Raw genomic sequence first — 14,574 nt, 5'->3', positions numbered from 1 at the left:
TAATCGATGTTGGTTGAATCTATTTGAAGATATAGAGAACAAGTTTTCCATGAAATGAAAGGAAGCAAGGTACAAAGAAATGCTTCCTACACCAATCTGATGAGAGGAAATAGTGCAATTTTTTCTTAAAACCCTTAACAATTATAGTAGTGAGATGTATATACAATAATAAAATAAAATGCAATGAAGCAATTATACCATTACATAAGATGTATGTGGGGAAAACCATTTTGAGAGAAAAGCCCCTACTCCAAAGCATGTTGAATTTATTATGATAAACAAGTTTTCCAATCACTTGCAGAGGAAGTCTTCTTCATAGGATTTTACAATGTCACTATTTGGAGCTATTCCAACAACATAACATTACCTACAAAGTATAACATTCCAAATACTCTCCAAGACATTCAATATAGAGAAAACAAAAGAGGAAGTTTCTAGACCAAGCCAAAAGAGATGGGTGTCTAAATCCACGTGGCACATTTTTCAACCACCTGTAGGCACGCAAATGACACTTGTACAAGCTTCTTTGACCCTTCACACATACCTCCAAACTGGGCACCCAATTTTTTCCATAAATAGGTATGACAGATGCTCTTACACACCTTACAACTTTCATAGAATCTATCATTATTGACAACAAAACTGTAAGAGAAATCATCATAACTAACTATTAATAGCTGATTCTCTTACAGCCTATCATTACCCAACTTGGGTGCCCACCTTCTCCATGCAAAGATGACTCATGGTACTTGTCCAATCTGTCATAGAATTTGGTTCTTGTGCATCATAACTTCTCATAGGAATCTATCATTCATCAAAAACTCTTATACATTGCTCAAGATGCCGACACATGACAAAGAAACTCTACCACAAAGTGGGACGCCTACCTTCTCATGTGAGGGCAAAAACATTCTTGTCACCTCACTGTGTCATGTTACACGAAGAAAAAATAAGATGTGCAAGAAAATACAAAGTAGGCATTAAAAAAATGCATTAATTAATTAAATAAATGCTAAGGAATACTGAGGTTGAGACACCTTAATTCCCAACATGTAAGAGTTTAGCAACTCTCCATGACTGCTAATCAACTTTTCTGATAATACAACATTAATATGATGTGCCTTGTCTTCATTTGAGATTAAGACAATATTTAAGTTCAAATACTATAACAGTGTTTACAGTTTTGGCTTGGATTTTTTATTTTCAGTAGAAAATTTAGTAAGAATAATTCCCATTTTTTGTGCATTGATTGCCTAGGTAGTGATTCTAACATTGTGGTATCAATCAAACCCATAAGATTTCCACAATCCATTCAAATCTTGTATGCAGTTTCTGGATTTGATTGTGTTGAAAAGTTTTGACCATCATACAAGAAACTGTCATACAAGATTGTGGTATCATTCATCAGAATAAGAGAGACCAATTTTAATTCATACTGATTATAAATTACAAATCATCATGAATGTTGGAATTTTCAAAGAATGGCCAAGGGCTGTTCGCTAAAAATAATTGAAGAGAGTTATTACAAGATTACAAGAATAAAAGCTCTGAGGTATGCAAAATAGAAAAACTACCATTCCCTGATAGGTGAGTTTATTTGAATACAAGTTTCATACCAAAAACCTGTTTCCATGAATCTTTCTTACCCATAATCAGTTTACCCTCGATCCTGAATCCCTCCACAAATCATTCAGGATATCCAAAACCAAAATAAACACACTTTCCATGCATATCATTCACAGCATAATCAATCCGTATGGGTCCAGCTGCAGATTCTGCTTGAATACCGACTCCATACCCAAAACCAGTCCCTCTTCTTCCACGTATACCAGCAGGATCTCCTGCATATAAATATATGAATTCAAAATAGGATGTAAAGATTTAAGTCCATAAGTAACTTAAGCTTCTCAAATAAGAATTACACACAGCCTACCAAGGACTGAACGCCCAGAACCACAGTCTGTTCCAAGATCTGCAAATACAGTGCCTTGCAATCCACAAATCTGTAGAAATGATCAAAAAGTAGGTACCAACTTAAAACAAAACTAAAAAAAGGATGCACACACCATGTTTGTGCTTTCTTCCAAGTCCACATCCTAAATACCATAATGAGTGTTACTGTTAAAAGATAATACTTCATTTAGTCAAGTAGTTTCCTTGAATTCTGTGGTCTCTTCTAAAAATGATGTTCCATATGGTCTAAATTCATGATCAAATTTTGTGGTAAATTGCATACGCATATCAACTAGACTTCCTGATACTCCACTGCAAAGTATGGAAGTTGCCTTCTACCTTACATGAACAGAACCAGAAAAGACAACCTCATGCTCCTGCAAATACTTATATTCTCAACCCAATAACTGTTGAAAACTTATGGTATCATATCGATTTTGGTTTAGAGACTGTTGAAAACAAATCCTACGAAAAAAAGGGTACAGGGAGTAGACAAAGTAATAATATTTTAGATAATATGGTATGAGACACAAAAGAATGTGCCTCTCAACATGTCCGAACCCAAGAAAAGAGACTTCAATTTAGTTGTGTGTCTAACATGACTTGTGGATGGGAAAATTGGAGATCAATCATGTCACATGGAGAAGCAGCGATCTTCTGCACTAATATTAAAAACTTAAGGAAACAATATATAGCACTAAATTGCACATTATCTATCAATCTGAAGTTCATTTCAAGCAGGACAGTAAGTCATCTATAAATTTCCAACAAGAATAAGAAAGTTGAGAGATTACATATCAGAAGTGTGCTAACACATTTCTTTGAGCAGGAAAAAATCAAGATAGTTGAGGATAGCCAACAAGGTTGGCTCCATGGATCAGTTACGTTTGTTGCTTGAGAAAGGATGCAAATTCTCAAACGTCCTGAAACTTTGACATAGATGAAATATGCCCTACTTAACTTACAAAGGATAACGATATAGTATAATCAGGTAAAATTTCCATTTGCCAGCTTCTATAAAATTATTTCCATTAAATTAATGCATACATACATACTTGTTTAAACAGCATAATATTAACATTAAATATAAATATAATTATAAACAATTAATTTTTTAAATCTGTAAAATTAAAATGCCAAAAAAAATCCTACAGTTGTGTTGGAAGAAAACCTGTAAAAATGGGTTGCTGAAATAGAACATTTATTTGTCTTTCTCAATCAGTGGAGGCTTTGTTTATACAAAAAAATATTTGCATGATTAAAGTTTTTTTAAATCAACTTTAGGAAGATTCACATCAGATTTTTTTAAAAATCAAATCACAAATACCGATGCATATCCACAGCGTATTGACCTGTATTTGTAGCAATTACGGTAGTATGCATGCCTAGGGAGATGCATGGACATATTCAGCTATGCTGACATATAGAGATACATAGATTGGCATTACACTATGGAAAAACATAAAATCAGCTAAATTAGGCACTAAACTCCACTTTGATGAGCAACATGTACACACCTACCACTCACTATGTTCCCACATTTCACCCTTCCGTTGTTGTGTTTTTTAGACACTTCTAACATAGAATAAAATACCAAAGTATTTTAGCCTCTTGATCAAAATCCTCCCAGATGCTAAACTATGTGATCAAATGGGATGACTCCAAAGTTCCTAATGGTAACTCAATGGCTAATGTGATTTGATGTATGCGCAAAGGGACTTACACAATTGTTCTCAAACCTTCATGAATAGAGGTAGGTTTGCCACGGTTTTCAAACCAATTATGATTTTGCAAGATGGGCACTTGATCTATCTATAACAAAGATTTTTAAAAAAATGCAAAAGGAAAGAATTTAGGAGTTCTATCCTAATTCTATTCCAATCCTAGAATGCAAGAGATAGTGAATGACTCAATGAAATTCAACTAGGCTCAGTTTTGTCATACAATGAACAACTCTGCACAAGCTTAGTGTAATCTTCTATGGTAATCAATAGATATTCAAATTCATACTCACAACACTAACACCATCCATTCGATCAATATCAATGTGCAAGTAAAAATCGAAGTTAAGGGAAGATTAAATTCCAGTTGATCACACAAGGCAAATTTACAATCAGCAAATGGCTAGTGGTATGGATTAACGAATTTCATATAGATCCATTCAACAATTTCTTCATTCAACTAAAAATACATGAAACAAAATTCTAAAACTATGAGGATTGAAGAACCACACAATACTCCAAGATCTCATAAAAATCACCAAGTTAAATGATTCAATTCAATTTTGGCAACATCTAAGTGACAATTCTCAAAATCTCTCCCTTACAAATGAGAGGAGGAGTTTAAATAGAGTCTCAAAATGAAATGAAGGGCCAGGATTCATTTAGAATCAAGGGCCAAGATCATGCCAACACAACCCTAATTAGGTTTTAAATCAAAAAGTTGAATCTTATCCACATCACAAAACTCAAGGAATGAGGTCCAATGAGATGACGCCTAGTCATCAAGCAAGTTGTCTCCTAGAAGATTCCTTCCTCCATCCCTCTCTGGCTGCATATTCAACAAATCTAGACATAACTGAATTAAGCTCCTCCATTGTGACACTTGGCAAACTATCTTGCTGCAATTCGATCATATCCAAGGCATCCGAGCAAGCATTGAAGATGTTTTCCAATCTGATGTATGCTTTTGCAAGTTGCTGATGAAGATCATAAGGGAAACCAAGTTGCTCTTTGAAGTAAATGAACTTCATCTTTTCTTTCAATCTTTCCAAGTTCAAGGTGCTAGAAGTGTGGAAATCTTGTCCCAATAATTCTTCAATTGATGTGAGGATCTTAGATTGTATCTCTTGGATCAATCCTTCCATCTCCATGCACTCATCTTTTGCATGATCAAATACTGACTTCTTCATTGCTAAAGAATAATACCATCCATGGAAATCGTACACATTTCCCTCCTAAATTACTATGTAGACCAACAAAATGGACTGGCTTCAGCAGATAGGAAGGATAGACAATCACTATGTAGACATTAGCTTCCATATGAATAATCCACCTTTTCCTCCTCTTCAAGATATATATTCCATCTGTGTAAGATTCCAAGAGTATGTTCGGGCAGAGCGAGCTGCAGGCCGAGATATTTGGAAAAAGTAATTAAAAGGTGAAGATGAGTTTTTTTTGTAAAAAGGGAAAATATTTACTTTGGGATAACAAAAGTGCAGTCCCCAAATTTAGTTATTTCTCCCCAACTACCTGTTGATGTGTTTTTTATGCACATGCGAGCACAAAATAAAATACCTGTTGATGTATATATCTGCGGGAGTCTCATTGGGAGACCGATTCTGCCAAATATGCAATTGACCTTCGGCCTTGCATATTTTTATATTGTCGATAAATACCTAAAATATGTGATCCCTTGATTACGTGCAAATAATATAATAAATATGTTTATTAAGGGGGCCGACTTTTGGGAAAGTCCGCCACCCTTAATGAAAGGACACATTGCTTTAAATGGAGTTAATCCAAGAGAGCCGACTCTTCATGGAGAGTCACCTTGCACGGTTATAAAGGAAGATAGATTGACTTCTCCTTGGGCATCGAATTATTCTTATATATAGCAGATAGAAGAATACTTGCCCCAGCGATTTGTATATCAACCTTTAGCAGATCAAATAAACATATATCAGCAGTTCGTATTCATCTACAACAGATTGAGAATTTATCAAGGAAGATCGAGTTCATTGCAAATCATACATCCTATATAGCAGATCATATTTTTCTCTATAGCAAACTATTGTCATACATATATAGCTTCAAGTGTGAAGCAAATTCCTTGTAAAGTCTCTTGACATAACTGAGATAATAAAGACATATTTCATTGTTGGGTTTTTTGTTGAATATTGGCAGCATCGGTCATCACTTACAGCCTAAGGAAGACAAATATGTAAGTGGCCTAATCGACCTAGTCGACTACGATGGAGTGTTGATGCTATGGTCGGATTCCTTCAAGCTGACATAGACAACATTAAGGTTGTGATAATATAAAATTATACTATATTTATTGTGATAATATTATTATTGAGAGATAATAAAATTATATTATTATATGATAATATAATATAAATATAATTATTATATTATTATTATGAGATAATATAATTATATAATTATATTATAAATATATTGTATAATAATTATATTGCATAATAATATAATAATTATTGGAGACCAACTTGGAAGAGTGGTAACCCTTGGTGAAGGGGCACCATCGATATGTATAAAGGAAGAATAAATATTCCTCTCTAAAGCAATAGATAACAAAATAAAATATACATAATGCATATACATCAATTCAACATGGTATCAGAGCCAAGTCCAGGCTAGGAGCCCCAGGCACACAAGAGGTGTGGCTTAAGGGGGGGTGTTGGTGTTGGAAATAAGCCACACCCGGACCGACAATGGACTGGTCCAAGAGGGGCTAGTAGCTCAATGGTAGAGCACTCCAGCAGCGTATGGAAGGTCCTAGGTTCGAGTCCTAGCTGGTCCATGTCTCAACATTTTTCACCTTCAAGAGGAAGATTTTCTCAAGGTAAATTATGTGCATTTGTGTTTGATTTATTGTCTACCTAATCTAATCAAAAAAATTTAACATGGTATCAGAGCCATGGTGAAAGAAGATCGTGATCAGATTCTCTACAACTTCTAAGTATTCTCTCCTCTCTCTCCGTCGACCAGTATATCTAAGTCTCGAAAATGGTCAACGGTTTTAAAGTTGAAGATAGGCTTGAAGGCGCATCTAACTTCACCTCATGGAAGTTTAGAGTGCTCATTGCACTTGAAGAAAATGATATTTTTCAATTCGTGGAGGAAAAGGATTTATCCGAACCTGAAGATCATGAGGAGAAGCTTCAATTCAAGGAAAATGCCATCAAAGCAAAGAAGATATTAATCGACTCCGTGAGGGATGACTTGGTGCCTCTCATCTCCAAGATGACAACTGCGAGAGATATGTTCAAAACCTTGGAAGATTTATATGAGATTAACAACGTAAGTAGGGCTCTTGCCTTGAGCTAGCAACTCCACCAAGTGAAGATGGCAAAAGGAGATTTAGTCATCACCTACTTCATGAAAATTTCATAATTGAGAGATCAACTAAGCGCAATTGGGGATCAAGTGATTGATAAAGACCTTGTCATCCTAGCCTTGAATGGTCTGCCTCATTCATGGGAGCCATTTATCCAAAGCATAAGTGGAAGATCCAAATTAGCTAAATTTGATCGACTCCGTGCAGATTGTATTCAAGAAGAATCAAGATTGTCCGCTAGAGAAATTATCAAGAGTTCTCAAAATGAAGATACACATTTTCTTGCCACTCAATCTACCTAGAAACGTAAGTATTGGAAGAAGGGAAACTTCAAAAGGAATAGAGATTTCAAATCAGATTCTGCACCTGATTCTAGGAAGAGGAAGAAAGATCTCTCTCACATCCAGTGTTTTACGTGTGACAAGTTTGGTCACTTTGCAAAGGATTGTTTGACAAGACCTAATCATCAAGGAGCAAACATCAATGAAGTCTCATCTCAGAAGGAGGTTGAAGATAACTCCAATGGTTTTCTTTCATATCAGCATTATCAAGCAATGTTCCTATGGACAGTGATACCTAGTTAATTGATAGTGGAGCCTCTCGACATATCACTGGTTATCGAGAGCGCCTTTCTGATCTAGTGGAGAAAGAGTCACATCTCCAAGTTATTATTGGGGATGATGCACGCTATTCTATAAGAGAATTTGGTGCCACATATCTAAACCTTGAATCTGGAGTTTCTCTACACCTAAGTGATGTGTTCCAATATTAGATCTTGTACATTTAGATTTATGTGGTCCAATGTCAATTCCATCCCATGTCAATTCAGATTTATGTGGTCCAATGTCAATTCAATAATAACTTGGAGATGTGACTCTTTCTCCATCAATTCCAACGTCACTAACTAAAGGTTTAAAGAAATACTAGATCTTGTACATTCAGATTTATGTGGTCCAATGTCAATTCCATCCCTAAGTGGATGTTTGTATTATGTAACTTTTATAGATGACTACTCTAGGAAGACTTGGATTTATTTCTTAAGGTCTAAAGAGTCTGATGAAGTCCTAGGTAGGTTTAAAGAGTTTAAAGCTCTTGTAGAAAATTTATCTGGAAAGAAAATTAAAATTTTAAGGTCTGATAATGGAGGGGAGTACATCTCGAGTAGCTTTCGTGATTTTTGTATTGAGGCAGGGATCAAGAGGGAGTTCTGTGTTCCTTACAACCCTCAATAAAATGGGGTCGCTGAAAGGAAGAACAGATCTATTGTTGGAGCTGCAAAAGCTATGATTCATGATCAAGACCTTCAGATTTTTCTATGGGCAGAAGCCTCTAGAATAGCAGTGTATGTTCAAAATAGATGTCCTCATCGGATATTACAAAATATGACTCTTGAAGAAGCCTTTTCAGGTATCAACCACCTGAGAATATTTTGTTGTCCTGTGTATGTTCATATTCCCAAGGACAAGAGAACCAAGTTGGAACCTTCTGGCAAGAGAGGAATATTTGTGGGTTACAATGAAACCTCCAAAGCCTACCGTATTTACATTCCTGATCAGAAGCAAATAGAAGTTAGCATGGATGTCACATTTGAGGAAGATGTTGCATTCAAGAAATCAAAGGGCTCATGCATGGAGATAGATGATGAGACTCCTCAAGACATGGATGTTGATCATGCTCCTGAGATTCAGAGGGAGACTACAGAACCTAATATGAGTAATGATCCAATTGAACCTTTGGATCCCCCTAATGGGCCTAGAGATATTGTTGTGTCTCGAAAGAGGACTCTTTGGGCGAGAAACACTATGCAGAAAGTAGAACAGTTTGCTGCTCCTAGAGGCACATTCAGAGAAAGCAAAAGACCACAGATATTTTTTAGTTATGTTGCATTAATGTGTAATCTTATTGAGTCCGAACGTTCTAGTATAGAGGAAGCCTCAAAACAACAAGTTTGGAAAGATGCAATGGATGAGGAGTATCAATCCATTCTCAAGAATAATGTGTGGGATATTGTGCCTAGACCGAAAGGGAAGCCTGTTGTATCTTCCAAGTGGTTGTACAAGATAAAACATGCAACTGATGGTAGCATTGAAAAGTACAAGGCTATATTTGTGACTCGTGGCTTCTCTCAACAAGAGGGAATATACTACAAAGAAACATTTGCTCATGTTGCTCGCTATACTTCCATTATAACCATCATTGCCATTGCAGCAACTAAGGGATGGAAGTTGCATCAGATGGATGTGAAGACTGCTTTTCTAAATGGTGTGATTGAAGAAGAGGTCTACATCGAGCAACCTAAGGGGTTCGTGATTCATGGGAAAGAGTTGCATGTGTGTAGATTAAAGAAAGCCCTATATGGTCTTAAAAAGGCTCCTCGGGCTTGGTATGAAATAATTGACAGATACTTAGTAGGTTTGGGTTTTTGCAAGAATGATGCTGATCCAAACCTTTACTTCAAGGTATTCAATGGTGATATGTTGATCTTGGTACTTTATGTTGATGACCTATTTGTTACCGGAGAAGATCATCTCATTGATAGATGTAAGGAGTTGACTTCTGAATTCGAGATGGACTTAGGACTCATGCACTTCTTTCTAGGTTTGGAAGTTTGGCAGAGGCCCAATGAGATTATCCTAAGTCAAGGAAAATACACCATCGATATCTTGAAGAGATTTGGAATGACAGATTGTAAATCTGTCCACACCACTGAAAACTAACTTGAAGAAATTGAGGGAAGCTACATCTAGTTCAGATCTTGTGGACCCTACTATGTACAGGCAGTTGATTGGGTCCTTGATGTATCTAGTTAACACTAGACTAGATATTTGCTATGCGGTGAGTGCACTTAACCAATTCATGAGTGAACCTAGACAGATACATCTAGTTGCAGCCAAGCATATCTTGAGATACTTGCATGGCACAGTTGGATATGGTTTGAAATACTCTTCCAATGTGGACTTGATTCTTGAAGGTGTAGCGTCCTAAAATTGCAACACTTGCAATTTCGACTGCATTTCGGTCTTCACGATGGCGACGCAACACGCAACCTGAATGGAGACCCCAAAACTTGCTCACGACACTGAAAACTGCATTTTTCAAGCACCATTGGCTTGAACCTCTTTGCACCCCGCTGTCCCGAAGGTGGGACCAGAGCGCCCAGCGCCCTGGTCCCTCAGGACCAGGGCGCCCAGTGCCCTGGTCCCTGGGTCCTATTTTGGGCCCGGTTTCCTAAGTGATATCGGGTCTTTTTGATTGCAATTTGGAAATATACTTCCCTGGTCGGCCTAAGGTCGGGAAAATCAGTCTATCAGCCCTAATTGACAAGTATATAAACTACATTTTTCTCTCTCATTTGGTAAGGAGGATGATGAGAAGGACATATGTGAAAAGCGTGGAAACTATACTCAAGCATTCAAGCATTCAAGCAATTGATCATTCCAAGTCTCCATTCAAGGCTAAGTGTTGCATTCAAGTCAAGGATTCAACCATTGAAGAGGAGATCACTTATTACATGCTACATACTACAACATACAACATCTAAACCTTTGCACATAAGGATACAAACATCCTTAGAACAAAGTATTAGTACTTGTTTTACATTACAGTCATTTACATTTACAGCACTTGCTCATTTCTTGGTTAATTCCAAAACCGGGGTTTGACCTAAAGGCAAACCCCTAATCCCTAACCCCCCAATCATCTTCGCTTTTCTGTGTGTAGGTTGCAGGTACGCGGCTGAAATTGAAGATCTGGAATCCTTGTGCAGAGACGAACAGATCCCCCTTCGTTTCGCGGATTTTTCGGAGGACCGTGGCACCGGGCGCCATCGTCCCGACAACTTTTTCTCAAATTTGCAGGACAGCGCCGTATCGACATTCTACTGCTAATTCCAGGTCCGTAGCTTCATCCTATAACCTAAACTCAGTTTATAAGCGAATCTTTATGACTTTCTATGCATCCTTAGCTTAATTTCCTTAATCAACATTCTTTACAAAAGAGGGTAGCCTTGCTTTCCTAACCCTTGAAATTCATTTAGCATCCAACCTTACATTGTGTGGGATTGGATCTTATGAGTTTCAACCCCTCTTTTGAATGTAAAGTCTCTCCCCTAAGTGAAAAACCCATCGAATCCTAGCGAACCTCCCTTCTCTCTCCTCGGAGTTAGAAGAGGGGAGACCAACTAGGGTTCGACCGCGATTTTCCGCTTTACATTTTGGTGAACCCGACATGAACATCCTTTCTGATTATTCATGATTAGATCTGAAAATTGATTCCTTGATTACATTTCCATGTTTGATCTTTTGCAAAATTTTAGAGGTGATTGCATAAAAACCCTAAATTTTCTTTTTTTGAACATTGAACTTGCGAAATGTTTAATTATTAATGCTTGCTTCAGATCTGCTTATCTATTATAAATTATCAATTCATATCTGTACTTTAATTTTGAAAATTAAGTGGTTAAATGTCAAAACCCTAATTTTTGAAACCCTCTTAATTCAACCTTTGTTTGACAATTTGACCGATCAAAACATCTCCAAATCAGCTGTAACTTTGGATTCTGTAATAAAATCACAATATCTTGCATCCCTGAAAATTTGGGAAAAAGTTGAGAGGACCGTGTTGCACTCCGAGCGCCATCGTCCCCGACATTTTTTCCAAAATTTCGGGAGCAAGATCTTGCTGTATTTTCCTGCTAAAATCCAGAATTTTGGCTGATTTTGTCAATTATAACACTTTCAAAATTACAGTCAAAGTTGGTCTTGTGATTGCTTGGTTTAAGGCTCCTAATCATTCAAAAATTGTTGAAATTGAAATTTTGTGTCAAAATTGTGTTCTTACTGTCCTAAATCTGAAAATTGTGTTTGCATTCATTCAAAATTTCAGTGCTTTATTCAAATTCTTGCATTTTTGTGACTTTTGAAATTAAGTGCTTAATTACAACAACTTTGATTTCCGCTTTCAAAATTGAATTTTGCGTGAAATTGAATCAATTTTTAAATTTCAAAACTTGCACTGCTTTTGACATTCCCTCTAAAATCATAAAATTCAAAATTTCAGTTTCCCTCTCTTTTTCAAAATTCAAATTTTGCATTTTTCGACAATCTTGATAGGGTTCAATTTTGAGATTGCAACTTTAATTTGGCCTATCTACAGATCGTAAAATCCCTCAATTTTTTCAGATTAGCTCTAAAATCATCATACCTTTCATCCCTGCAAATTTCGAAAAAAGTTGCAAGGACCGTGTTGCACTCCGAGTGCCACGGTCCCGGACATTTTTTCCGAAATTTCGGGAGACTGTTGTGATTGCATTTAACAGCTTAAATCTGGAAGATTGGCTGTTTTTACTGAAAATTGCTACCTCTAAAATCAAAATCTTCTCTCTCTCTCTAGTGCATGAGTTTCACAACAAAAAGCCCTACTTACACTATTCCCGTTAGACGAAGCCGTAGAATTAAGTCTTTCCGAGGTTTAACTACTGAGGAGATGGAACCTAATTTGAGTAGCCTTTTTAACGAGGACATGGGTAATTCCTCTAATCCTCCGAATGATGAAGAAGCTCTCCATGAAGTTTCCGTTGAACAACTTTCCAAATTGGATAACCAATTTGACGATTTTCACCAATGGATGTCTCATGAATACCCCGATAGTCAAGCTCTTCCTTTAATTGAGGGTCTAAAACGCATGCTTCAAAGTGATAAGAATGGAATTGATGTTTTGCGTGGTATTTCACACATTGTGAATTCGAATGTGATGCCTATGAAGAGTTGTGCTGAATCTTTAGGTTATACACAACCTCCTACACAAGTCAATCATTCTATTCCTTTGACCACTCCTATTGCTAACATACCTACCTTTACATCAAACATCATGGCTACTTCGATACAAGACATTCCTCCTGTGATCACTAGTCATGGGGGCAATCCTCCTTCTTCAATTAACCCTATTCCTTCATTCAATCCGACTTCTTCATTCATTCCTTCAATAAGTGTTCCTATTACATCTTCACAAATGAACATGACGCAAGGGGGCAATTCATTTAACCATTCCATTCCTCCTTGTAATGTTCCTCCTATCCAATCATCCCCTATGGTTGACTATCATAGGGTCCCACCACCTTACTCTTTACCTTCTTTCAATAACATCACACCTCCATCTCAATCTAACACACCTAATATGAACTCTTCGACTGAAGCTACCATTAATAATCTTGCACAAACTGTCTCTTCTTTACAGCAACAAATTGCCTCTATGAATCAATCTAAGTTTAGTGTGCCCACATTTGATGTTGCGAGTCCACTTTCTCTTGATATTGTTCGAGCTATTCCTCCTAAACATGTTGAAATCCCGCATTTGGAGCTTTATAATGGTAAAGGAGATCCTCTAACACATGTTAAGACTTTTCAAACAATTTGTACTGATTTTGCTTATGACCAAAGGTTACTCGCAAAACTATTCACCAGAACATTAAGAGACAAAGCCCTACAATGGTATTGCTCGTTGCCTTCTTATTCTATTACTTCTTTCGAACAACTTGCAAATGCTTTCATTCAACAATTTCAAAACAATATAAGTCCTAAAGTTACTTTGATTGATTTAATGCATTGTAAACAAGGTGTTAAAGAAAAAGTGACTGATTTCATTGGTAGATATAAGCATTTGTATGCTCAAATTTCTTTTCCAGTGCCTGATAATGATATTCAAAGAATCTTTATTTCTAATTTGCAAAAAGATATTCGAGACAAACTTCTGTTTTCTGAGTTTACTTCTTTCCAACAGTTGTGTGCCACTCTTCACAATTATCAACTGACTGTGAGTCAAATGGAACAATCACATCCTATGGCTCTGAGTGATAAGGGTGATAGCAGTCAACAACCATTTGGGAAGTTTAAACCGAACAGAGATTCCATCAAATTCAATGAAAACATCATCAACAACAATGTGAATGCAGCATCAGGTGTGCCTCCTATTTCTAAATTTTTCAGGAAAGAAAGAAAGTATACTCCTTTGAATGAATCATTGCATGGTATTATGAATAAATTATTGGAACAAAATGTGCTTACTCTTCCTCCTATAAGACAAATTGATCCTGCAAAGATTACTTCACCTTATTTTGATCATAAAGCTTTTTGTCACTTTCATTGTCAGCCTGGTCATGATACTGAAAAATGTTTTTCTTTAAAGGGTAAAATTCAAGATTTGATTGATAATAATACTATTTCTGTTTCTGGAGTGAATGATAAAGGCAACACATCTGTAGCTCCTCCTAACCAAAATCTTTAGATTTTTACTGATCCATTACCTTCTCATACCTCTCATACCTCTAATGCGATTGAGGCTAATGATTCCTCTTTCTCATCTGATGGTCTTGTGTCTATGACTCCGAATGTGATTAACTTTGTAGAGCAGCAAGAAATCCCTAAAGAACCTTCCATCACATTTGATTCTAGTGAAACCATTAGAGCACCTGATGGTCCTTTATACGTAGTTGCAAAAGTCAAAAATACACCTTGCCGTGGAGTGCTTATTGATCCTTCGTGC

General features: G+C 36.6%; 1 protein-coding gene across 4 annotated transcripts in view; it reads right to left on the bottom strand.

Moving 5' to 3' along the window:
* Positions 1-1,404: 1,404 nt before the first annotated feature.
* Positions 1,405-14,574, bottom strand: part of LOC131067419 (outer envelope protein 39, chloroplastic) — a 114,128-nt gene continuing 100,958 nt past the window's right edge. For 3 of the 4 annotated variants that reach the window (XM_058002412.2, XM_058002413.2, XM_058002414.2), the window contains 2 exons: positions 1,934-2,003; positions 1,405-1,841 (listed from right to left, as the gene is read on the bottom strand). In XM_058002412.2, the coding sequence (XP_057858395.2) occupies positions 1,687-1,841; positions 1,934-2,003 (225 nt within the window). In that variant the 3' untranslated portion in view covers positions 1,405-1,686. The remainder of the gene's footprint in view (positions 1,842-1,933; positions 2,004-14,574) is intronic. The other variant, XM_058002415.2, reaches the window with a different exon arrangement.

This window comes from Cryptomeria japonica, chromosome 9, assembly GCF_030272615.1.
Source record: "Cryptomeria japonica chromosome 9, Sugi_1.0, whole genome shotgun sequence".
Taxonomy (NCBI): domain Eukaryota; kingdom Viridiplantae; phylum Streptophyta; class Pinopsida; order Cupressales; family Cupressaceae; genus Cryptomeria; species Cryptomeria japonica.
This window is presented reverse-complemented; position numbering and strand designations above follow the sequence as displayed.